General features: G+C 52.4%; 1 protein-coding gene across 3 annotated transcripts in view; it reads right to left on the bottom strand.

Annotated features, from left to right (window-relative positions):
- Positions 1–23,055, bottom strand: part of RAB11FIP4 (RAB11 family interacting protein 4) — a 106,083-nt gene that overhangs the window by 22,069 nt on the left and 60,959 nt on the right. The window contains exon 1 of one of the 3 annotated variants that reach the window (XM_045525428.1): positions 22,859–22,896. The exons of 1 other annotated variant lie outside the window; for it this stretch is intronic. Coding sequence is in view for 1 of the 2 variants with exons in the window: in XM_045525427.1 (XP_045381383.1) it covers positions 13,284–13,313 (30 nt within the window). In the remaining variant the exon portion in view is untranslated. Of the gene's footprint in view, positions 1–13,283; positions 13,473–22,858; positions 22,897–23,055 lie in introns of those variants that run through there. One more of the 3 variants, XM_045525427.1, reaches the window with a different exon arrangement.

The following is a 23,055-nucleotide window of genomic DNA, read 5'->3' as shown; positions in this document are numbered from 1 at the left end:
TGGGACACTGGTTACTAGAGGTCGGGGGTGGGGTAGGGAATAGGGAAAGGTTGGTTAATAGGTACAAAGTTAGAAGAATAAATCCCGGTATTCTACTGCACAGTATGATTACTACAGTTAACAATAATGTATTATATATTTCAAAATAGTGAAGAAATTTTGAACGTTCTTACCACAAAGAAATGACAAGTGTTTGAGCATTGTAATGGATAGGCTAATTACCCTGATTTGATCATTCCACAATGTAGCCATGTACTGAAACATCACGCTGCACTCCATAAATATACACAATTTTGTGTCAATTAAAAATAGTAAAAATTAAAGATTAAATGGGACAAATAAAAAGCAAATAACAACTCAACCATATCAGTAATACATTAAATGAAAATGGAGTAAACTCCTATTAAAAGACAAATATTGCCAACTAGAAAAAAAACAAAGAACAAAATCACCACATGCCAGTTACACGAGACACAATTTAAACAGTAGAATACAAACAGGTCAAAAGTAAAAGAATGAAAAAAAGATAGACTATTCAAACACCAACCAAAAGAAAGTTGGTGGGACTACATTATTAATGATATCAGATGAAGTAGACTTTACAATAAGAGATAGAGGGACATTTAAAAATAAGGGATCAATTTAACAAGATGCAACACTTCTCCATGTTTATGCGCATCATAACAGTTTCAAAATATATAAAGCAAAATTTAACAGAACCAAAAGTTGGAGATTCTATTTCACCTCTCTCAGTAACTGATGGAACAAGTAAACAAGAGAATTAGAGAGGATAACAGAAACTTGACTGACACACAGAGAACACTGTTACCCAACAACTATAAAATAAAACCATGACTAAAAGTGATGAGAAATTGGATACTTGCAAAGTACCGAAGACTCACCCTACGGATTACAGCAAAACAACAAAAACCCCCGCATACCTCTACCACTGGAGAAAATAGGCTATTGTCTTTTTGATGCAGTAATCAAATTAGCATCACTAATTGGGAAGATCAGGTATCGGCCTCCTGATGTGATACCATGTGAGGTACACAGCATCACCTATGCTGTAGTCTTTTTATTATTATTTTTCTCTATATCTTCATGACATTCAAGAAAAGTACCAGGATTCATTTTTTTAAATTTTATTTGATGTTTTACAGACAAGGTCAAGCTATGTTGCCCAGACTGGTCTCGAACTCTTGGCCTCAAAAAATCCTCTCGTCTCAGCCTTCGAGTAGCTGGGATTATAGGTGTGAGCCACTGAGCCCGTCAAGCAAAATATTTTACTTGGTTCTAATCAAGCCTCAGGATCTAAATTTTTTTTTTTTTTTTTTTTGAGACAGGGTCTCACTTTTTTGTCTGGGCTAGAGCGTGCAGTGGTGTCACCATAGCTCACTGAAGCCTCAACTCCTGGGCTCAGGCAATCCTCCTGCCTCAGCCTCCCGAATAGCTAGGACTATAGGAGCACACCATCATGCCCAGCTAATTTATTCTTTTTATTTTATTTTGTAGAGACGGGGTCTCACCATGTTACCCAGGCTGGTCTTGAACTCCTGGGCTCATGTGATCCTCTTGCCTCAGCCTTCCTATTAGCTGAGATCACAGGCATGAGCTACCAAGCCTGGTCAAACAAAATATTTAACTCAGTTCTAATCAAGCCTTAGGATCTAATTTCTACTAACTGGGAAAACAGAGGCTGGAGGAACAAGTTACACGTCATCAGAAGGAAAATAATTAAGATAAAAAGAAGTATGTGGGACCTTCCACAAGACAACTGTCCTGGTCTATTTCAAAAACAGGATGTAATGGTTGTGCACCATGTGAAGACACAGAGAGAAGGTGGCTGTGGGGAGAGCCCTCAGAAGAAACCAACCCTGCTGGTACCTTGATCTCAGACTTTAGCCTCCAGAACTGTGATAAAACACATCCCAGTTGTCTAAGCTGCGCAGTCTGTGGTACTAGGTTATGGCAGCCCTAGCAAAGCAATACGTTTTCCTTCTCCCGCCCTGAGAAGCTCCATGGAAACTCCCACCCAAACTTGATCCGGAGTTTTCACCCACCTTCCCACCCTGATAATAAAAGTGAATTTTTTAAAGGCCAATTCAGTTTAACCTCCAGTGAAAACTATAGGTGGTACCCGATTTATGATGGTTTGACAATAATTTTTCAGCTGTTTGATGGTGTGAAAGCTATATGCGTTCAATAGAAATCATACTTCACAAGTACCCACATACAATCGTTTTGTTTTTTACTTTCAGTACAGTATTTAATAAGTTACATGAGCTATTCAATACTTTATCATAAAACACACTCTGTGTTAGACGATTTTGCCCAACTGCAGGCTAAAGGCTAAAGTAAGTGTTCCAGGCACATTTAAGGTAGGCTCTGTTTGGTAGGTAAGGTGCATTAAACGTAGTTTTGATTTATAATATTTAACATATGATGGGTTTATTAGGATCCAATATAGATGGATCCTGTATCTTAGGATATGAACCCATCATAAGTTAAGGATCATCTATATTGGATCTATAAAAACTAATAAAGAGACTTGGGATTTACTTATTTATTTATTTTTGGTCTGTCCTCAAAAAAAAAAAAAAAGGTTGAATTCTCTTTCATGATCAGTATGACACAGTACTGCTTCTTAAGAGACTGTATTTTGCTGAAACCAAAGCTTGGCGAATCTATAGCAAACAGGATGATGTTTTGTAAACACTAGCATACACCAATCTAAGTAAATTACTTCCATTTTCTTGTGTTCTCTCAATTGTATAGGTACTGTATTTTGATTTTAAAGAAGTAAATGTGCAGTTCAGAGACATTAGAATTGCAGAGGCAATTTTTCTTTGCCCAGAATTGTATTTAGTGTAGTTAGAAGACAAATGTAAAAGTTCTTTTACCTACACAGTGATTGGCTTACAAGAGAAGAAGCCAGCAGCCCGCCCTGGAATCACAGGCCCTCACACACCGAGCCTTTAATCCCAGCTCAGGCTGCTCTGTGGCCAGAAGTGCTCGTAACTGAGCAAGATATTGCCAGTTTCTCCATGTTAGACAGTATTTCTGGCTACTTGAAATCCAGAGCAGATTCCTTCCCTCTGTTGTGGTCAGTGTGGGAAAGAGGGCCCCTACTGCTCCTGGGACACGTGGCCACCCCCGTTCGCCTGGGACGCAAGCCTCCCTGTGACATGGTTGGAACCCAAGCCCCACCCGAGACACCCATGGCCGTCCAGGGCTGGTGATGGTGACTGAAGGTACAGCTGAATTCAGCCAAATAACTATCTCCAAGGAAAACCCACAGGGGACAAGAACCCACCTTCTGACCAAGCCCTGGATGGGGTGTGACTGTCCCAACAAAGCCCTGGGTCCCAGACCCGAGTGCTCCAGTGAACACACTACCTGAACAAAGAGGACTGAAAGAGGCTATCTACTACCCTCTGCCCCACAAATAGAGCCAAAGGCCTTGATTTTCAAATGAGAACGTGGACTTCAGAGGCAAACTGTTGGGGATTATGAAAACAGAACTTAAATTGCTTCCACATCTGGAAAACAAACCCAGCAGCCAGCCCCAGGAATTCCAGGCATGCCAGCCCAGGGAGAAGCTGCAGGTCAACGGAGGCATTTCCTGGTAGCTGTGAGTCCCCCCACCCACCTACCTGAACCCACAGTGAGATCCCCTCATCTGCATCATGGGGCAGGGGGAGCCCCACTCCGAGGAAAAGTAGGAGGCTCACATGCCAGAGCACCTACCACGGGGCTGGCGTGTGCCCTGTGCTTTACAGGGGTGGTCTCGTTCTCCTCCCTAAAATCCCTGCAAGTAAATGTGTCTCCTCCCGACGGATGAGGAAATGGTGTCCAGAGTTTAATCCGCTTCCCCCTGAAGTTACACTGCAATTTCTCGTTCACGCCCCTTCGGAGTCACATACAAAGTTAGGGCCATTTGGACCTGCATCAGGAGCCCCCTAACTTCAATCAGCTCATTTAAATTCTCAAAAAAGATGTCCCAAGCACCCATGGGAAGCTCTGGTTCCCACGCAGCCGCCACATCCCCGGCTGTCCTGAGAAAACCACGGGCCAGGTGTCCGGGCGACTCAAACGTCGAAAGCGATTTAACGGGCTACAACTGGAAAGGGGAGCACGTCAAGGGCTCTCCTGGTTCTTGGAATAGGCAGCTATTTTGGGCTACAAATTATAGCTTTTAAAGATGCGGCTGTTTGCAGTGAGGGCTTAATTACTCACACAGCCACGAGTCTGTGGGGCTTGTTTTGGGGGCTCCATACTTTTATCATCATGGTAAGAGGAGCTTAAAGACTCAAAGTGAAGGCTTGGGACAGGAAAGCAGTGGCTCTGGCCAGGTGGGCCAGGCAGCATTCCTTCTGGGAGGTGTCCTCAAAAGAGGTGACATGGGACTCCCCAGAGAGAGGCCACCATCTGCTTCAAGGAGCACACACCTGGATGGAGCTCACCCACAGTCTAAAGCCAGGTATCTTCCCAACTCCTTCTCTGCCACACAAGCCCTCAGGCCTTGCAAAGCCACGCAGATGCCAGTGTTTACCCACAGCCAACGCCAAGGCTCCATTTGACCTGCCATCCTGGAGCAGGCAGGTCGGGATTTGGCAGCGTGACTCTCCTCCCTTCCCACCCCGAAGGGCCCCCTGGCAGAGCCCTCTGTTTTTATAACCCTCCCCCCCCCCACACCTTCCAGTACCTCCTCCAGAGCCCCAGCAGTCTTCCTGGCAGGCTCAGTTTGGGTGTCCCTCTTTGTCCTGTGGCCTCTGCCAGGCCCAGCTACCCAGGCTGTGTGTTCCAGGAGCTGCTGTCTTGCCCCAGGGTGGGGGTGGAGGTGTCACCCAAGCACAGCCGGCCAGAACTCAGCTTAGGGGCCCCGGGCCAGGGCAGGCTGAGGCAGCTCCGGTCCCTCCCCAGGCTCTCCTGCAGGGGGGCAGGTGAGACGGCATTAAGGCTGAGAAGCCACAGCTCTGGGCTTAGAGGGTGGAGGCTGCCAGGGGAGTCCATCAGGAACCCCCTCAAAGATGCTATGGGCTCCCCACTGCCCACTGCACCAGGTCTTGGCTCCTCAGACCTTTCCAGCAGGTCTCAGCCTCAGTTCGTGCTACAGCCCCCTCGACCCCCAAGCTCCTGTCCACCTTTAGCACCCCCCACGCTTGGCACAGACTGTTTCTTATGCACAGGGGCATGAACACCACCTCGCCAACGGGGGAGCTTCGAATCCCTGATGCTGTGCATGAATTGAGGCAGCCGGGCTGCTGGCTTTCACCCGCATCTTGACAGGGAAAGGGGCAGAGAGCAGACCTCTGGGGAAAACAAGGTTCCAAACCACCACCTGCTCTCACAGTCTCCCTCCAGCCCCAGCCAGCAGCTCCCGCTGAGTCTCTGCTCAGTGGCCCACTGTCAGCTAGACAAACCCACGTGGCTGTCTCACCATGGCTGAAACTCGGCCCCCTCCTCCCCCAGCCCTGCTCCAACCTCAGCGAGCAGCCCACGCCTGACCCTCCACACTGCTCTGGCCAGACCCTGCGCAGCCTCGCCACCTGCACCCCTGCACGTGCCGCCCAGCACCCGGTGGGCTGCACTCAGCACTGGAGTGGAGAAATAGGAGCTAGCAAGGCTGGTGGCACCAGAACTCAACTTGAGCTGAAGGTTGCAGGAGCTACCGCTCGCCGGGCAGCTGAGTCTGTGCCATCCGGGCCGAGGGGCAGAGCCCTCCTCCCCTCTCCGACCGCAGGGAGCTCCCAAGAGGCTACATGTGGGAAGATTTCACAGAAAGGGAGAAGAGATTTGAAAGAAAATTGCTAAAAGGAAACACATGTGAAAATGAAAACTCAGGCAACGTGGGAGGAGGATGTCCAGTGATTATAAGCCAAGTCAAGACGACCTCTGCTATCTTGGGAAGGCCAGCGACCCACTCCCTTAACCCACTTCCTTTCTTAACCCAGACAGAACGGGGCAGTGTGCCCTTAGATAATATTCAGCAAGAGAGAAACAGGGAAAGGTGCCTTACAACAGGCACGATGACTGAGGCCCCGATGCACACGTGGTGGGGGGAAGAACATGAGGCTCAGAGAGGCTGCTCTACTTTCTGAAGGTCACACAGCTGGCGGGCCACAAAGCTGGAATCTCAGCCCAGTCTGCCCAGTGTCCAAGCTTGTTCCCTTGAACCATATCATAGTGTCCCCTCTTTTAATCCTGCAACCATTTTTACAAGGTGGCTCTACCCTCTTCCTTGAAGAAACTGGGCAAATCATGTAAGTTCTCCAGAGGTTACCTAGCTTCTATGTTTCATTAAGTCCGAGACACCTGTGATTTTAAGATGCACCATTATTGCAAGTGCACAAAGAAAACGGCAATGTCAATTAAACTATAACACACCCACAAATGTATAACACATACCAATTTAAGATGTTAAAAGGAAGGAAAAAAACAGTGTGACTTAGACTCTACCAAACACAGTGTGAGGACAAGTGGGGAGTGGGGATTCAGTCACCTGCCTTAGACTGTGTGTGCAATGAAGGGGCAGTCAACAACTCCATGCACCCACATGCGCACACACACACACACTCACACCTGCTGCTGCAAGATCCTTCTTTGCTAACCACTGATGTAATCGTGCAGATAATCTCACAAAAATGTGCTGGCCGAACCTGCCTTGTCAACAAGAACCCACATTTAGCCAGGAGGCCAGCAATTCAAGGTTTCTTAACAGCAGCAGGCAGAGGCTGTCCTGCTCCCCTGCCCATCCAGCCGGCCAGGCCAGCCCGGCCTGGCCAGCTTTGCCTCGGTGGAGCTGCAGACCTCCGAGCAGCCATGCTGGGTGAGCAGGGAGGTCTGCTCCTTGGAAAACTACCAAGGGCGGTCGGTCATCCAGTGTGGCCGGGCGGCAGCACAACCTGCACCTTTCTTTCTGGCCCCCCTCCAGATCTCCTGGGGCTGGGAGGCAGCCAGAGCCGCAGTGCTTTAATGAGGCAGACACTGTGACCTGGCAGTGGCCGAGGGGCAGCACTGCTCCAAGCCGGCTTTTCCAGCTGGGCCCAGGTGGACGCACAGGCAGGCCCCGGCTGGAGGTAAAGGACAGGTGGGGAGAGGTGTGGAAGGCCGCTCTCCCCTTGGGAGACTGGCCACCGCCTGGCAGAGCGGGCAGCCCCACAACGAGCCCAGGGAGAAGGCTGGCACCTGGGAAGGTGCTTTGCATCTCATTCACAGATCGCCATGCGGGGCCAGTCCCTTTCACTGTGGCTCCAGAGTCTGCATCCGCAGAGCCCAAGTGGCTTTAATTAAAAACACAGAAAGCTGAGGAAGCAGAGTTGTGCTTCTCTGGCAAAGGCCCTCAGGTGGTGGGGTTTCTCCCCTGCGCCTTCCTCTTTTAGCACTGACACCTGCCTTCAAGAAATCGTGTTAGAGGCTAAGGTTATCAGTCACAAGAATCAAACCAGTAGAAGCTTGCAAGAGTAAAAATGACAGCTCATTCATACGCCAGGCACTGTTTTAAGTGCTTTTCATACATTTCCATATTTGATCCACATAACAGCCCTGTTGGGGAGGCACTAGCATCATCCTCACTGTACAGATGAGGAAACTGAAGCACAGAGAAGCTAAATAACTTGCCTACGATTCCACAAATAGCAAGTGGCGGAGCCAGGAATTGAACCCACAGAGGCCGACTCTGGAGTCCAGGCTCTTGGGCTCTATACTACCCTAATTAACCATCTCTGAGTGCCAGCTAGGAAACAGTCAGAACATATTCTAGGCATTTTAAATCACAGTGGCTCATTTCATTTTCACCATCACCTTATGAGGTAGACACTATCATCAACCCCCTTCTACAGGTGGGGAAACTGAGGCTCAGAAAGGTGAGGTACCTTGTCCAAAGTTCTACCCCTAGCAAGCAGCAGAGCCAGGATCTAGACTCACGTGTTTTCTCGCTCCAAAATATTTTTTTCCTACCTTAAGGAAATGAGCATTGGGTGACAGGGTGAGATGAAGGCACCTATGTTTGCAAACCAGGGAGCAGGGAGAAGCGTGTTCCTACTCTGTCTCCTCTCCTAAGAGGCAGACTTAAGTCTGGTGCAAAAAGCAGACACCCCTCAGCTCACTTCCCCAAGTCCACTGCAGACAGCACCGGCTACTTGAAGGGTGGGTTCCCCTTTTATGGTATCAGGCTTGCAGAGCGCAGAGGAGGGTGGGGGTCCGGGACCAAAGATGATGAGAGAGAGAGAGAGAGAGAGAGAGAGCGCGAGCGAGCGCGCGACGCTCTCCCGCCCACTCTCCCACACTCCAGCTCTGTCAGGCCTTCCTCTTTTTGGTACCTTAAAAGAGAAAGGCTCCCATGAGCAGAGCCACAGATATTAATAACAACTTCCACAAAGCTTTGTTTTCATCTGAATAATGTTTACATTGTTGGGAAAGAACCCACTTGTCTGGGAAGATGAAGCAGGTTGAATCAATTACAAATATGACCAACAGTTGGACAACTTCCCATTTCTAAAAGGAAGTTAACAAGTAGGGTTAGAAATGTTGGCATTACTAGTGCCGGCCCGACAGACAGAGCTGGGGCCGGAGGTCACCCACACACACAGGCTTGGACCACCACGGCCGCCGCCCGTGACCTTCACAGGACCCTCCCTGGAGGCCACATTCCTGGCTGCCTGCTTTCTCCTCCTGCTCCCACCCCTTTCTCAGGTCCCTGGAAAAAGTGAAGAAGTGACCGGCAGGCTCTCTGGGTGCTCAGGAAAGTTCTGAGAATCTGAGCTGTTGGTCATAAATACTTTTGTGATGGGCTCAGCCCCTTAAGCCACTTGGGACCCCTCTGAGCAAGGCCGGCGCCCCGGAGGCCACGCAGCCTTGAATGCGGCCAAGGCCCAATTCCCTTTAATTAACAGTGTTAGGATGAGGCTTCAAACATTTGGGTACAGACTGTCATGTGTAGTCAGACACTCTGCATGAGAAAATGACAGCTCCCAATGAAAACAGATGACGAAGGCGCTGCCCAGGCTATTAGGGTCACACTCTCTATAGCCTGCCACCTGGTGTGGGCTCCAGATCACACTGCTTGGAACTGTGGTCAGGCCCAAATCTAGCAGATCCTCCCAAGGGACCGTGTGCTGGCCAGGAGAGGCGGTCACAAAGTCACCCCAATAAAGCCTCACCCACCGGGAACTCAAGGAGCACCCTAACACTCAGCCAACACCCCGCAGCGGGAGGTGGACGGATGGGTGATGCCCTACCTGAATGTCTGTGTGACGCACACACATAAACATACCCGTGTGCACACACATGCGCATATGCTTTGGGGGCCTAAGCTGGACAGGGATCAAACCGAAAGCTGCTGCCCAGGTGTGTGAGTGCCTCTCTGGGGTCCTCTCTGGTTAAGAGACCACAGTGTGCTAACTGCACACGGGTAGAAGGAGTGAAGAGGGAGCCCTCTGGGGCTTGGGGAGTCCACAAAGATCAGTAAAGAGATGAGGAAACAGAGCCCAGGCAGGGCAGGCCAGGCCAGGCCAGCATGGTTGGGTAAGTACAGGCTGCCGAGAGCTGGATTTGCCCCACGTGATGGGACCTGACCCACAGGAACAGGCAGATAAGCCTCAAACAGCGCCCTGACTGCTGCAAGACATGCCTATGTGCACATGACCAGCACACTTTTTGCTGGTTTGATCTGTGTGGCAGAAACAACATAATCCGGCAAGAACTGTTCCCATACTCGACCTGACCCAATCTGAGGGCAGGGAAGACCCGGCAGCAGTAGCCATGGATCCCTCTTCTCCTCAAACACCGTGATGCCCAAATCCCCTCTAAGGGTAAGGAGAGCACAATGACAGGCAATGTGTGCTTGTGGGTTCCTAGTCTCCACCGTGCCCTCTCATCCTCCTGGGGTTCTCAGCTGTTGTTTGTGTCAGGCATCCCCTCATCTCCCCAAGTTTGTCCCTTGCCCCCCACTGGGCCTACTCTCCAATCACAGCCTCCCCTGCGGTTCAGTGGAAATACTATGCCGGCCACGGCCCTGCCTCAGGGCTCTCACAGGTGCTGTTCCCCCTGCCTGTACCTCCTTTGTTGAAATGTCACTTTCTCTGTGAAGACTCCCCTGACAACCCACTGAAAAGCCCCCAAACCCAGCACTGCTGCCCTGCTTTCTCTCCCACTCATCTCACACACCGTGTGTTTTACTGGTTCGTCCACCTCACTGCCACCCTGTGCCCCTTGAAGGCAGGGTTCTTGCCCATCACTGCTGTATCTCCAGGGCCCAGCACAGAATCTGGCATAAATTAGATACCCAAGGATTTGTTGAATGAATCAATTTGGCAGCATTTGCCCCATGCCAGGCAACATGCTGGAGGCTGGGCAAACAGAAACGGGGAAGGCTCTGTGCCCTGAAATGCCACTGATGGAGGAGCCTGTGGTACCATCCAGGAGCTAAGCTCACACAACATCCAGTAAGGCACCAGGTGGTGTCACCTGCCAAATCAGCATGCCTGTCTGGTTGTGCCCAGCTGGCCACGGACAGGACAACCCAACAATCCAGCTGTGAGAACTGAACGGTCCTCATTTGTGAGGCCAGTAATTTGATGCCATAAGCACCCAGTTACTGAGTCAGGCAGAGCTGATCCAGAGGAGGACAGAGGCCAACCCAGGGGTCCTGCATGCAAGCCAAGGCCGGGGCACTGTACCCCACTGCTAACACCAGGCAGCAGGTGGACAAACTAAAGATGCTTCCTTTTCAAACAGTGAATCCAGTGTCAGGAGACAGCACAGCGCCAGAAGGTGGGGGGGGGACCCTCTGCCAGGCAGTCCCTTTCCCATCCCTGAGATGCCTGCCTTCTGGGAACTGCTCACCTGGTATTTTATTGGGAGCCTCTCCCACCCTCCCTCCTCCTTACCCACACCTAAAATATACAAAATGAAATTGGCCAGGTATGGTGGCTCACACCTGTAATCCTAGCACTCTGGGAGGCCAAGGTGGGAGGATTGCTTGAGCTCAGGAGTTTGAGACAAGGCTGAGCAATAGCGAGACCCCATTTCTACTAAAAATACAAAAATTAGGCAGACATCCATGGTCCACACCTGTAGTCCCAGCCTCTTGGGGGGCTGAGGCAGGAGGATTGCTTGAGCCCAGGAATTTGAGGTTGCAGTGAGCTCTGATGACACCACTGCACTCTACCCAGGGTGACGGAGCAACATTCTGTCTCAAAAACAACAACAACAGTAAAGTGAAATTGTGAAGCCCCCTCAAAGTAGAATCAGTTGTGAAAAACCCTTGGCATAATAGCCTGCCCAGAGGAGGGACAGCCAGCCCAGGAAAAGAAGTTTCTAGGTACCTGGAGGGTGGGAATGAAAAAGGGCGAGTTGTGAGGGCCCCTAGTGAACAGCCCAAGAGCAAGCCCTGGGTCTGGGGCAGGTCTGCAGGCGAAGGCATCGGCATGCTTGAGGGAGGGGAGCAGACGGTGGGGACTGAGAGTGGGGCCCAGTGCTGCTTCAGTGCAGGAACCCCGAAGGAGACGGCTTAGAACCTTCTGGGCCCTATAATTTCTTCAGCTTTTCTTCCCTCACTTGGCTAAAAGTCCTTTCTAAGGACAGGTTCCAGGCAGTCTCTCCTACAGCTCTCCCTTAGGGCAAAGGTCAGTCAGCCTGCTCACCTGGCGGCTAGTCACACCCCTCCCCTCCAGCCAGTCTTATCTCTCCCAGCTGGCCTTAGTCATTAACCCCTCCCCTTTCACCTAAGCCCAGGGTCCCAAAAATTCCAAAGCTGTTCTCCACTAGGTGTTCGCCCAAACTGTACTGCTGAGCACAGTGAAGGGCTTCCCTCATGCCTCCAGGCCACACACTCCATTGTGAGGTCACAGGAACCTCAAAGACAACCCCAATCAATGTTCCCAAGTGCTCAGGGGAGTTGGGCAGGGCCAGATTAGACCCAAGTATTCAAAGTCTCTCTATAGCCTGCAAACACTTTGAGGGCAGGGAAGTGTCCATGTTAATATTCTCTGGGTAAATAGTCAACAGCCCGTGAATGCCAGATGAGCAGGGTAAGCAGCACCTGGATGACACCCCAAGTCAATGGCAGCAACACAGGCACTCCACCAAGGCTGGGTTAGACAGGGCTGGGGGGCGCAGTGGCGGAAAAAGAGATCCCACTGCAGGGGTCTGATGGCACACAATTGGTACCACTTCCCCCACCTTTGAGACTCCATTTTCTTCCCTAACTGGCAATCACTGTAACCATCTTTCACCTGGGGATCTCGACGCCCCACTGCTTCCCAGCAGCCAGGGCCCGCCTGCCTCCTGCTGTCCAAGGCAGGGCAGAGGTTTGGTGATCACCAGGAGCCAGCCCACGGGTTTGCCACTCCAAGATGAGCAGGCTGAGTGCAAGACAGAAACCCAGAGCCCTCACACTCCTTTGAGACCATACATAAGTCAATCAAGGAAAACTGGCGTACCTCTCAGGGCGAGTGATGTGTCATTTCCAGCCCTCTGTGGGAGAGCGGGGAGAGAAAGGAAGTGAAACTGGGAAGAGATGATACTGGAGGGTTTGCACAGATGACAAGGATTAGGGCTGTGCCCAGGGCACAGACAAGGCTCTTCAGAGGCTGCGCCAGGCAGGACCTCGTAACACTTGTCCCGGCGCAGAGAGCGGCTGTGTCAACAGCAACTACTACCGGGCGGCCCCGCTGGCACACCTCGGGGCGCGGCAGTATCCCGGCGGGGAAGGGGCAGGCCCCATCCCCAAACCCTGAACTAGGCTGGCCGTTTCTTATGGCCCCAAGGAGCCCCCGGAGGGACGAGGGAAGCCGGGAAACAGGCTCTGTGCAGCCGCCAGGAGCTACGGAAAAACTTCGCCTCCTACAGGCCCCGTGGGGACCGGCCGAGCCCAAGGCAGAGCGCGGCGGCGACACGGGTCCCGCAGGGGCAGGGTGCGGGGGACGGAGGCGGGCCGGGGGGCCGGGGAGGTACCGGGACAAACAAGCCAGCTTCCAAGCCCCCTAGGTCCTCCTAAAACACCTCTTGAAACTTCGGCAGAGAGCGCGCGGCCACCCTCGCACCTGGGCGCGGGCAGGGGGCCGGCGAGGGCTCGGAGGGGCAGCGGCCTCTCCCCGGTGGCCGCGCGAGCCAGGCAGGTAACCCGACCTCCCGGCCGAGGCCGAGGAGACGGACACTCCTGGGCGGGAGCCGGCTAAGTTCCGCGCTCCACCAACTTCCCTGGTCCCGGAGCCCGGGCCGGGCCAGGTGCGCGTCCCCGGGGCCCCACGAGCCCGAGCCCCTCGGCGGCCGCTTACCTGGCTCCCGGGAGCCGGCGGGGTGCGCATCCCCGGTCCGGCCGCTGGTCGGTGCACTGCAGAGGCGCGGGGCAGCGGACACGCAGGGACTCGGCGGGCAGCCCCGAAAGCACAGGGAACAGTCCCCCCGCCGCGCCGCACTGGGTTCGGCTCCCGTGGAAGGCGGCGGCCCCACCCCCGCCCGCGCCCGTTGCCGGGAGACCCGCGTGGGCCGTAAGGGCTCTTTGTATCAAAGCTGCGGTGACATCACAAGGCGCCGGGGCTCGGGGACGCGGGGGGCGGGGCCTCGAGGCGGGGCGGGGCCGGAGGAGGAGGAGGAGGAGGGAGAGCGGCCTGGGAACCCGAGCCGCGGGGCGGGGCCCAGGTAACCCCGCCCCCAAGGTAGGGGCAGGTGGCCGAGGCGGCGCCGACCAATGGCCGCGCCGCCGTGGGGCGGGCTCGGGCGACCCGGGCGCGCCTGGGAGGTGGAGCTCGCCGGGGCCCGCCCGAGCCCGCGCCGCAGTCGCTGCAGCCCCGGTTGGTGCGGCCCGGGCCCGGGATTGGAGCAGGCGGAGTGTGCAAGCTCGCGCTCCTGCCAGGTGGGCGCTGTCGCCGCCTGCCCGTTCCACGCCACTCTGTTGTCACCGCACTGCGAGATTCCGGCCAGCGCTCACCGGCTCACATTTGCGTCCGCGAACTAAGTCCTGCCACAGTCTCCTAACACACACCACCACATCTCCACCACCAGCCTGAGTCTGGTGGCTCCTACCTTGATCTTCATCCTGAATCCCACCCAAAACTTTTCCAGTCTTTTCATGAAAAGTCAAAGCTATCTTTATAACCAGCTCAGGAACAAAAAGAACAAGGGGCAACAAGAACCAAAGAACAAAAGAGAAGGACCCCCTTCTGTGGAATCCTAGTAAATATTGCTTATGTCAAAAATGTGCCCTGCCCCCCCATCACTCTTCTCCATGCTCTGGACTTTTAAAAAGGCAGAAATGATGTGATGAACGTAAATCAGCAAATATCACACACGTGGTTTCCCTTGGACTTGATGTTCCATCGTGTAACTCCAGGGGAGCGAATTTACCTTCTCCAATTGTCCGGCTGAAGCTACTACCTTTGCCTTCCCCGAGTCCTCACTGGCCAACAAAGTGGTGGGACCCGGAGGGCAGCCGGGTGCTTTGGTCCAGCCCCATCCTCCATGCACACACAGCGCCTCTGCCCACTTCTCTGCTCTCAGCTGCCTTCTCCCCAGCATCTCTCCTCCCAGTTAATTCCCAGCCGCCCCTCTGCTGACCATGGCCTGTCTCTAAGGCAGAGCAGCCCACTGGGGCCCCCAGAACTGAGAAGCACTGTCCTAAATGGGGCAGCGTTAGCGGCGAGGGCTGTGTGAGCAAGAAGCTGGAGCCATGAAGGGGAGGTGGAAGCTCCACGCCCGGCTGTCTCCTCTGAACTTAGGCCCTGCAGTTCAGGCATCTACGTGCAGAGGCCAAACTGTTTCTCGTTACTGTGTGTGTCCGGCCCCACAAGCAGAAACATAAGGTGATCATTGCTTCTCTGGGTCCTGGTGGTGTCCCAGCGAAGCTCAGAGGAGAAGGCCAGACCTGTCAAGCCCCTTCCTGCCCCAGCAGGGGCAGCCCAAACAACCTTCTCAAGAGCTCCGTGGAAGGGGTTGGGCTAGTGGGTCCCTCTTTATTTTTCCCAAAGGTAGTGGGTAGGGAGCATCTTCAGGTATTTGTGCTAAAATGCAGCGTGACAGAGGAAGGCCACAGATGTACTGGACACTCCTGGGGGATCGCTTCTAAGATCAAGCCAACACTCCTGGGTTTGAAGCCTGCCCAGTTGTACTTACCACAGGGGAGTCATTTGTTGTTTTGGAGCCTCAGTTTCCCCCTCTGAAATGGAAACAAGATCTTTCCTCTTTCAGTTGTGAGGTTTAAATGAAGTGGGAAAGTGTGTAGTACAATGTCTACTGTGTTGCAGGTACTCAATGGCAATAGTCCTTAGATGCTACAGGCAGCATTAACGAGCCTCCGCCTGGCTCAGTGGTTATGTGCGTGGCTGCTGGCGCCGAGGGCCATAACTTGGTTTCACCACCTTGTAGCTAAATGACCCCAGGCAAGTTTAATTCCCATTGTTCCAGTTTCTTCCTCTGTAAATTAGAGATAATAGTAGTGTGTATTTTAGGATTATTGTGAGGATCAAAATAATCAGGACCCATAAAATACATGGAGCAGAGCCTGGCATATAGCAAGTAGTCAATGAACAGCAGCCATCACCAATTGTCCTCATGGCAAGAGGCTGGGAAGAGCAGAGGTGAGGATTAGAACCCAAAGTAGCCTGTGGGGAAAATTGAGGACGCTGACTTTTAGGAAAATGCCTGACACCTCCAGCAGGGTCCAGGGAAGCAGTGCTAGTTGGGCATGGGGCAGGGACGGTGACTGTCTGAGGGGCAGGATTGGATGCAATATGGGAACTGAGGGCTCCAGCTCAGGTTAGGACTTGGTGTCCGTGGTTCCAATGGGGGCTGAGAGCGAGTTAAGAGGCAACACAGTCCTGCCTTCTGAGCATGGCCCCACCTGAGGCTGGTGGAAGCGGGGTCTTGAGTTAGCCACTCTGGTCCCTTAGCTATTTTACATGTCATGAAATCAAACTATTTTAAGCTAGGAAGACTCTGGATAAGCAACTTATGTACTCTCCTCTTCCCCATTTTATGAATGGGAAGACCGAGGCTTAGATAGGACTCAATGAGGCCTGGGAACTCGCCCAAAGCCACATGGTAAGATGGCAGCCAAGCAGGGATGGAAATTCAGGTTCCTGGCTGCCAGGGCAAGGCCCTGTCCTTCCTGCTTCCCTCACTGTGCTGTACTGATGGGGGTGAGACTCCAGCCTGAGCAAGAGTGAGACCCTGTCTCTACTAAAAATAGAAAGAAATTATATGGACAGCTAAAATATATATATAGAAAAATTAGCCAGGCATGGTGGCGCATGCCTATAGTCCCAGCTACCTGGGAGGCTGAGGCAGGAGGATCGCTTGAGCCCAGGAGTTTGAGGTTGCTGTGAGCTACGTGACACCATGGCACTCTAGCCCAGGCAACAGAGACTCTGTCTCAAAAAATAAAACAAAATAAAATAAAAACGAAGATCCTCTCTCAGAGAATTTTCCAGAGTACGTATCCAGAAATAATATTCAGATGGCAAGTCGCTCTGATTCTTTTAATGTCATGAAACCGACTCTCCCATTGTTGATATGAGAACACATCAACAAAAGCCAGATAGAAGCAGATGCCAAAGCCAGATAGAAGCAGATGAAATGTTGACAAGCAGGAGTCACAGCCACCAGAAACTGACAGGTGTGTATCATCTGCGTGATCCAGGTGAGAAGAGAATAGTTAAGTTCTCACTGTGCCACACTGCTATATACCAATGTCTAGTTTTTTTCCTTTTTCTTATTTATTTTTTGCTGCCACCATGCAGGCATTAGCTCAACGTTAGATGGTGTAGAGAGGCAACATTTTGTACATGTTTGGGTCCTGGGGAAGGACTAGCTAAGCATATATGGTATCATGATAATTATCGTGGGGAAAAAGCCCTTCTGAACATTACTGAGTGTTAACATTAGCCAAGCAACTGATGCCAACCAGTGTTAGCGGAGTGAACAAACAGAGATCAGCTGACACAAATAGTATCACAGCTAAACAACAACAACAGCAACAACAACAACAACAAAAACCACTGACTCAGTAGTTCTCAAACTAAGTTCCTTGGAACGCTCAGGGTTCTGTGGAGACCCTGCAAAAGGGAAGGTTTTCTCCAGGGAATGATAAATATACCTCCACTTCCTTCTGCTTTACATGTAGTCTTCCACATGAACTTGCATGTGAACAAAGAGTTCTATGGTTTTAAAAATGCTGAAAATCACTGGTGTAGTAGAACCACTCATTGCCCAGATAGGGAAATCTCTGAATACGCAGGTTTCATATCCCGTGCATACAGTATTTTCAATCCTCTGTGTTTGGTTGAAAAACATCCATGTTAAGTGGACCCCTGCCATTCAAACCTGTGTTGTCCAAGGGTCAGCTGTACTGCTCCAGGTGTGGCAAAGCCCTCCCAGTAGCTGGCTAGGACTCTGCCACAACTTGTCATCTCTCGCCTCTCTCTTTAGAGGTCCCTCGACTCCACACTCAGAAAGTGTCAGCTGCGACTGTTAAATCTCAGCTTTTGATCCAAGGTGGTAAATTCAACGTTACCCAAGCAGTGGCTTAGGAGAGGGACACTTGCATGAACTAAGCAAGTCGGCAGGACTCTGGAATTGCAGAGTCCTTGGCCCTGACGGAAAGTCGTTCCCAATCTCCCACTTCGAAAAACTGCACCCCAGAGCCCTTCCTCTCCAGCAGGGACGAGTCTGGGGGCCTGCATTGGGCTGGTGTCGTCCTGGGAAGAAGAGGGTATCCATGACCGCGCCCTCCTCTGCCTCTTCCCACCAGACCCTTAGAGGAGGCAGGAGGCCTGGGTTCTCGGCTCTCCTCCCCCGGGAAGGCTGGCACATGTGTGGGATGGCACATCTTTAGGTTTATTCCAATTCTGCAGCCCTGTGCTAGCCCAGGAACAGATCCTGGACCCAGGTGTGCGCCCTGGAAATGGGGACCCCTTTCCCTTGGCAAACACCCCGGTGTGGTGACTGTCCTTTGGCCGGGGTGCCCCTAGCTGTCGGCCCCTCGGGCTGGGGTGGACACCGTGCAGACCGGGCGGGACCAGGTCTCACTGACTCTGGACCCAGGCGGAGTCTTCAGAGGCACCAAGCTCTATTTTTGTCAACCTGAGCACACATGAACAATGGGTTTTCTTACTCATTCAAACCCAATGAGAGCGGAAAAATGGTGAGAAAACCCATGTTTCCTCCCTAGCAAACATCTCCTCTGACTCATTCAATCATCTGAAAGGAAGAGGCGGCAGGGGAGGAGGAAGCGAGCCAGGTCTCCTTCTGACTGGGTTGGGTGAGGGCAGGGAGCAAGCACTTCCTTCACTCTGGGCAACGTCAGGTGACCACGAACCCATGACAGCATAAGAGCTCTCCTCTCCCTCGGATGCCCCACCCCACCCTCCCACCTCCTCCCAGACTCAGGCAGCACAGGGGTCCCACCCCAGGTGCCACAGCCCATGTCTCTGAGTCACCATGCACTCAACTAAAAGCTTTTTTGGAGTGGACAACCCTTGAAAGCGGTGGTTCCCAAACCGCGCTGCACATTAGAACCACTTGAGGAACTTCAAAAGTGTCAATGCCTGAGTCGTACCCTTGACTCAGCACTGGATAGCACCTTGATCCAAACGTTGGAGTGGAAGCCAGGTGTTAGCAGTTCTGAAAGACCCCCAGGTGATTCCAAGGCAGTGGAGTTTGGGAACTGTTTTGCTAAGGGCTCGCTGACGACAGCGGGTGGTGGCACGACCACAGGTGAGGGGTCCATTTGTTCACTTGTTCATTCACGAGCAGTTCACGAAGATCTCAGTGCCAGACCCGGTAATAGGGGTTGGAAACATGGCTTTGAGCAATAAAGTCTCAGTTGATTTTCATGGAGCTGACAGTCTAGCCAGTGGGAGGAGTCAGATGAAGAACAAATAAATGAATAAGTGATACACATGATCTGTGCTATGCAGCAAAAGCAGGGTGAGGGATGGAGAGATTTGGGGGCAGGGGACTATTTTCACCAAGGATTAGGCACTGGTTTTTGCTTCGGGAAAGGAGGCACCTGCTCGCATCCCAGACTTTATCCTGCTCTCTGGCCAAAAGAGTTTTCACTTGACCGTGCTCAAGGTCCTACCTCCTGTCCCCCTCTTTCCTGTAAGTTGTGTCTTCGGGGCAGAGGCCTAGCGTTCTGGCACAGATGCCCTCGCCCCCTCCTCCTCCCCCACTGTCAGCAATAATGTCTGACAAGCACCTGGGCGAGGCAAGTAACCTGTCAAGGATCCCTTATGGGCAACCGCCAAGGGACTGTGGGGTGAGTAGGAGGTTCTGTAGGACAGTGGACAGAAGCCCCGGATTCTCGGCCTATCCACATCCTGACAAAGGGCAAGTCACTTCACCTCACAGAGCCTCAGTTTCCTCCTTAGTCAAATGGAGACAGTACGACCAACTCTGTAAGACTGGGATGTGCATTCAAAGAGAAAATGTCAAAGACTTTTGCAAAGTGTTTCACCAATAGGAGGACATTTCAGAAATTAGTATCCAGGCCTAGACAGACATGAAATCACAGTGCATTAAAGCTGGAAGAGATCCCATTTTATAAATGCGAAACTGAGGCCTAGAGAGAAGAATTTGACTTACCCATTTCTTCATTGCCACTAGCAAGTCACAAAGCTTGCTAGTGGCAGAAGGATCCACACTGACCCCAGCAAGGGGAGACAGCTGGGAGTAGACTAGGTAGGTATGCTGTTTTAGTATAAAACTTTTTGCCACCTCTGTCCATTAGGCAAACTCCTATTCATTCTTCAAAACCCCACTCAGGTGTGACTTCCCAGGTAAAGCCTTTCCTGTCTCCTCCAGTGAGAATAAATTATTCCTCGGCTTCATGATCCCCATGCCTCAAACGCACGTTCTGTTGCCGTGAGGAACACACTGGATTGTCGGGATTGGCCTTCTGTCAGGTCCCCTGCCATAGTGCAATTCCTGAGAGTCCATGTCCTGGTGTCTTTGGACTCCAGGTCCTAACGTGTCTGGCACACAGTAGTCACTTGGGGAACATCTGAGGCCCTGAACGGGACAGAGGGTCACTCATACCCAGACAGTGGAGAGCTGAGGGCCTGCCTGGCTGTGAATTGGCAGGAGCTTTTTCTGAAGTTCCTGAGATAAGCACTTGAAAGGGGAGAAACAAGGGTATGAGAGGGGCCTTTTTCAAGATCCAGCTGCCCTCTTCCCAGAACACACCAGATCTTAGCTCTGAAGAGACACCCCTCTGCCTAACGGAGCCTTGGACTGGGGCCCTGAAACCAAAGAGAGATCATTTCCCTGCAGCTTGTTGTTAATAGCAGCTACCAATTATTGAAGGTCTACTACGTGCCAGCCACTTCGTTTCTTCTCATTTATTTTAATCCAGCAGTCCTGTAGGGTAGATGTCACTGTACCCACATTACAGATGAGCAAACTGAGGCTCAAGAGGGTTAAGTGACATGGCCAGGATGGTAGAGTCAAGATTTGCACCCATATCTGCTGGCTGTTTCCTCTCTTATTACACAACCAGCTTATTGATAGCAACTGGAAGCAACAGAAACTAATTAATGAGGGTGATACCAGCGTGAGCAATTAAGGGCCTCATGCTCCTCTTCATCATCCTTGGGAAGCAGCTGTCCACTACCTGGCTTGTCAATGTTTTAATCAGTTGCAGCCCACACCAGGCCTCTGCGACTGGCCCACATGCATCTCTGCGATACCACTGGGGGAGTGTCCTGGGCTCGTGGGTGTGATGACAGCCTGCCTGCCCCACCTGCCGGGTTAGAGCTGAGGACTGGGTACTACCTATTATGGACTTGTCCACTGCCTCCTGTCCCAGTTCCAAGCCCAGAGAGATGCACCCTGGCATCTCCCTGGGTGCCGCCGGACGAGATAAGCAGGCTGAGGCCAGGGCTCCAGGGACAGAGGGAGGGAAGCAGTATTTATTGCTTCCAAAGATATGTCTTATGGGACTCTCATCCCACTCTGAAAGCAACAAAGTGCTCTGTGACCAAATTAACAGGCAAAATTCTTCACTCCCCCTTGGAGATGTCACAGAGCACTTCGGCAGGAGAGAAACCTGCCTAGCTTTTTTTTTTTTTTTTTTTTTTTTTGAGACAGAGTCTTGCTCTGTTGCACAGGCTAGATTGCCATGACATCAAGCTCACAGCAACCTCAAACTCCTGGGCTTAAGCAATCCTTCTGCCTCAGCCTCCAGAGTAGCTGAGACTATAGGCATGCGCCACTATGCCTGGCTACTTTTTTTTCTACATATATTTTTAGCTGTCCAGATCATTTCTTTCTATTTCTAGTAGAGACGGGGTCTTGCTCTTGCTCAGGCTGGTCTCGAACTCCTGACCTCAAGTGATCCTCCCGCCTCAGCCTCCCAGAGTGCTAGGATTACCTGCCTAGCTTTTAACCCAGGGCTGCTTAAGGCTGCTGGGGTTTGTACAGGACCCGTCTCATCTAGCACCACAGGGATCAGTGGTCTGCGAGGAACACAGTTGGGAAAGCAACGCACCAGGCTCCTGACACAAACAGAAGGCAGACATTATTATCTCCTTGTTAAAGATATTAATAGCAAATGCCTACATAGCACTTAATACACACAGGCTCCGAACTCATTTAATCCTTCTGACAACCCTATGAGGCAGGTGGTATCCCCATTTTACAGATGGGAAGTGAGGTTCAGAGAGGTCACTTAAGGACATGAAGCTAGTAAGTGGAGGGGCAGCACTCGAACCCGGGTACCTCAGCTCCAGAGACCATGCACCTAACCATTATACCATGGAAAAAGAGACGCTCGGATTCGTAAAGTACCTTCCCCAAAGTAACCGCAGTGGAACCAAGACCGTCCCTCCCGTCACGGCTTCATTTACTCAAACAGCATTCACGGAGTGGAAACGGCAGGCCAGGCCCGTGCTGGCCACCTGGAGATTCAGACGAACAAGACGCAGCCCTGCCCCGGAGCTGCCGGCCCCCGTCCAGGCCTCTGACACCGGAGTGCTGCTCTCTTCCACGCAGCTCCTCTGGGGACCCAGGGCTGTGCGGTCAGCTGGGTGCCCTCCGGCTCATTAGCACCTGCACACACCTGTGGGTGCTGCGGGTGTGACCTCACCAGACAGGCCCTGCCCCCAAACAGCTAGGCTCCAGGTGCTGCCTCGGCCGCCCCTGCAGCTTCGTGTCCTCCCAGCCAGGGCTTCCCGTCTGTATCTGATGGGTCAAGGAGGCTTATGGGGCCCCCACACCCAGCTCCCCTCCAAGCCCAGGCTCCCTCCTTGGCCCCCTAGCTGATCACTCAGGCTGCGTTCTCTGCTGGGTCACCCCAAACCACCCCCCCCCAGCTGCTCTCCACCAAGGCCCCTGAAGCCCTGGGACCCCTCACCAGAGTGACTGCCCCTCCTCACAGCCGTGTGGGCACTCCCTGCCGCCCTGTTGTCAGCCCACCATTGGGCCCTCCACCAGGGACACTCCAAGGTGGCAGCAATTAATCTCAGGGATTTAGCCCCCTCCTGAGAGGAGAACAACTTTTAGACAAGGATGGTGGTAGACAATGACAACTTTACAGCTTTTTTGGGTCAGAAGGACACATGCTGGAGGGCTTGTAATTTCACTCTGAAAGCAAACACAGTCCCCGGCAGCTGTCTCCTAAATTATCTCAGTGATGCTGCAATGGAAACACACCCCAAACCACAACAACCCAGCCACCCCACAACAGACAGAAGTAGGGCTGCAGGCTCCCTACAGTAGAGAAGGAAGTGGGGCCCGGGAGAGGGCAGGCGGCAGCCCGGGCCTGGGGGTGGCTCCCTTGGCTTGCCCAAGTTATCCCCTGAATAAACAAGAGGCCGCAGCAGCTGCTGGGACGGGCTCCTGTCGCGGGCACACATACCTCCTCTGTGGCTTCGCTTCCAGGGCTGGGCTCCGCAAAGGAAAACCAAAGGCTCCCGGCCCAGGACACTGAGCCAGTGTTCCTCCTACTTAGGGGAAAACCACAGCCCGGCCCCACCTCTGCGGCCGCAGCCCAGGCAGGCTGAAGGAGCTGCTGTGTGCAGGTAGAAACCAGAGAGGCCCGGAGCCCAGGGTGCC

This window comes from Lemur catta, chromosome 15, assembly GCF_020740605.2.
Source record: "Lemur catta isolate mLemCat1 chromosome 15, mLemCat1.pri, whole genome shotgun sequence".
NCBI classification, from domain to species: domain Eukaryota; kingdom Metazoa; phylum Chordata; class Mammalia; order Primates; family Lemuridae; genus Lemur; species Lemur catta.
This window is presented reverse-complemented; position numbering and strand designations above follow the sequence as displayed.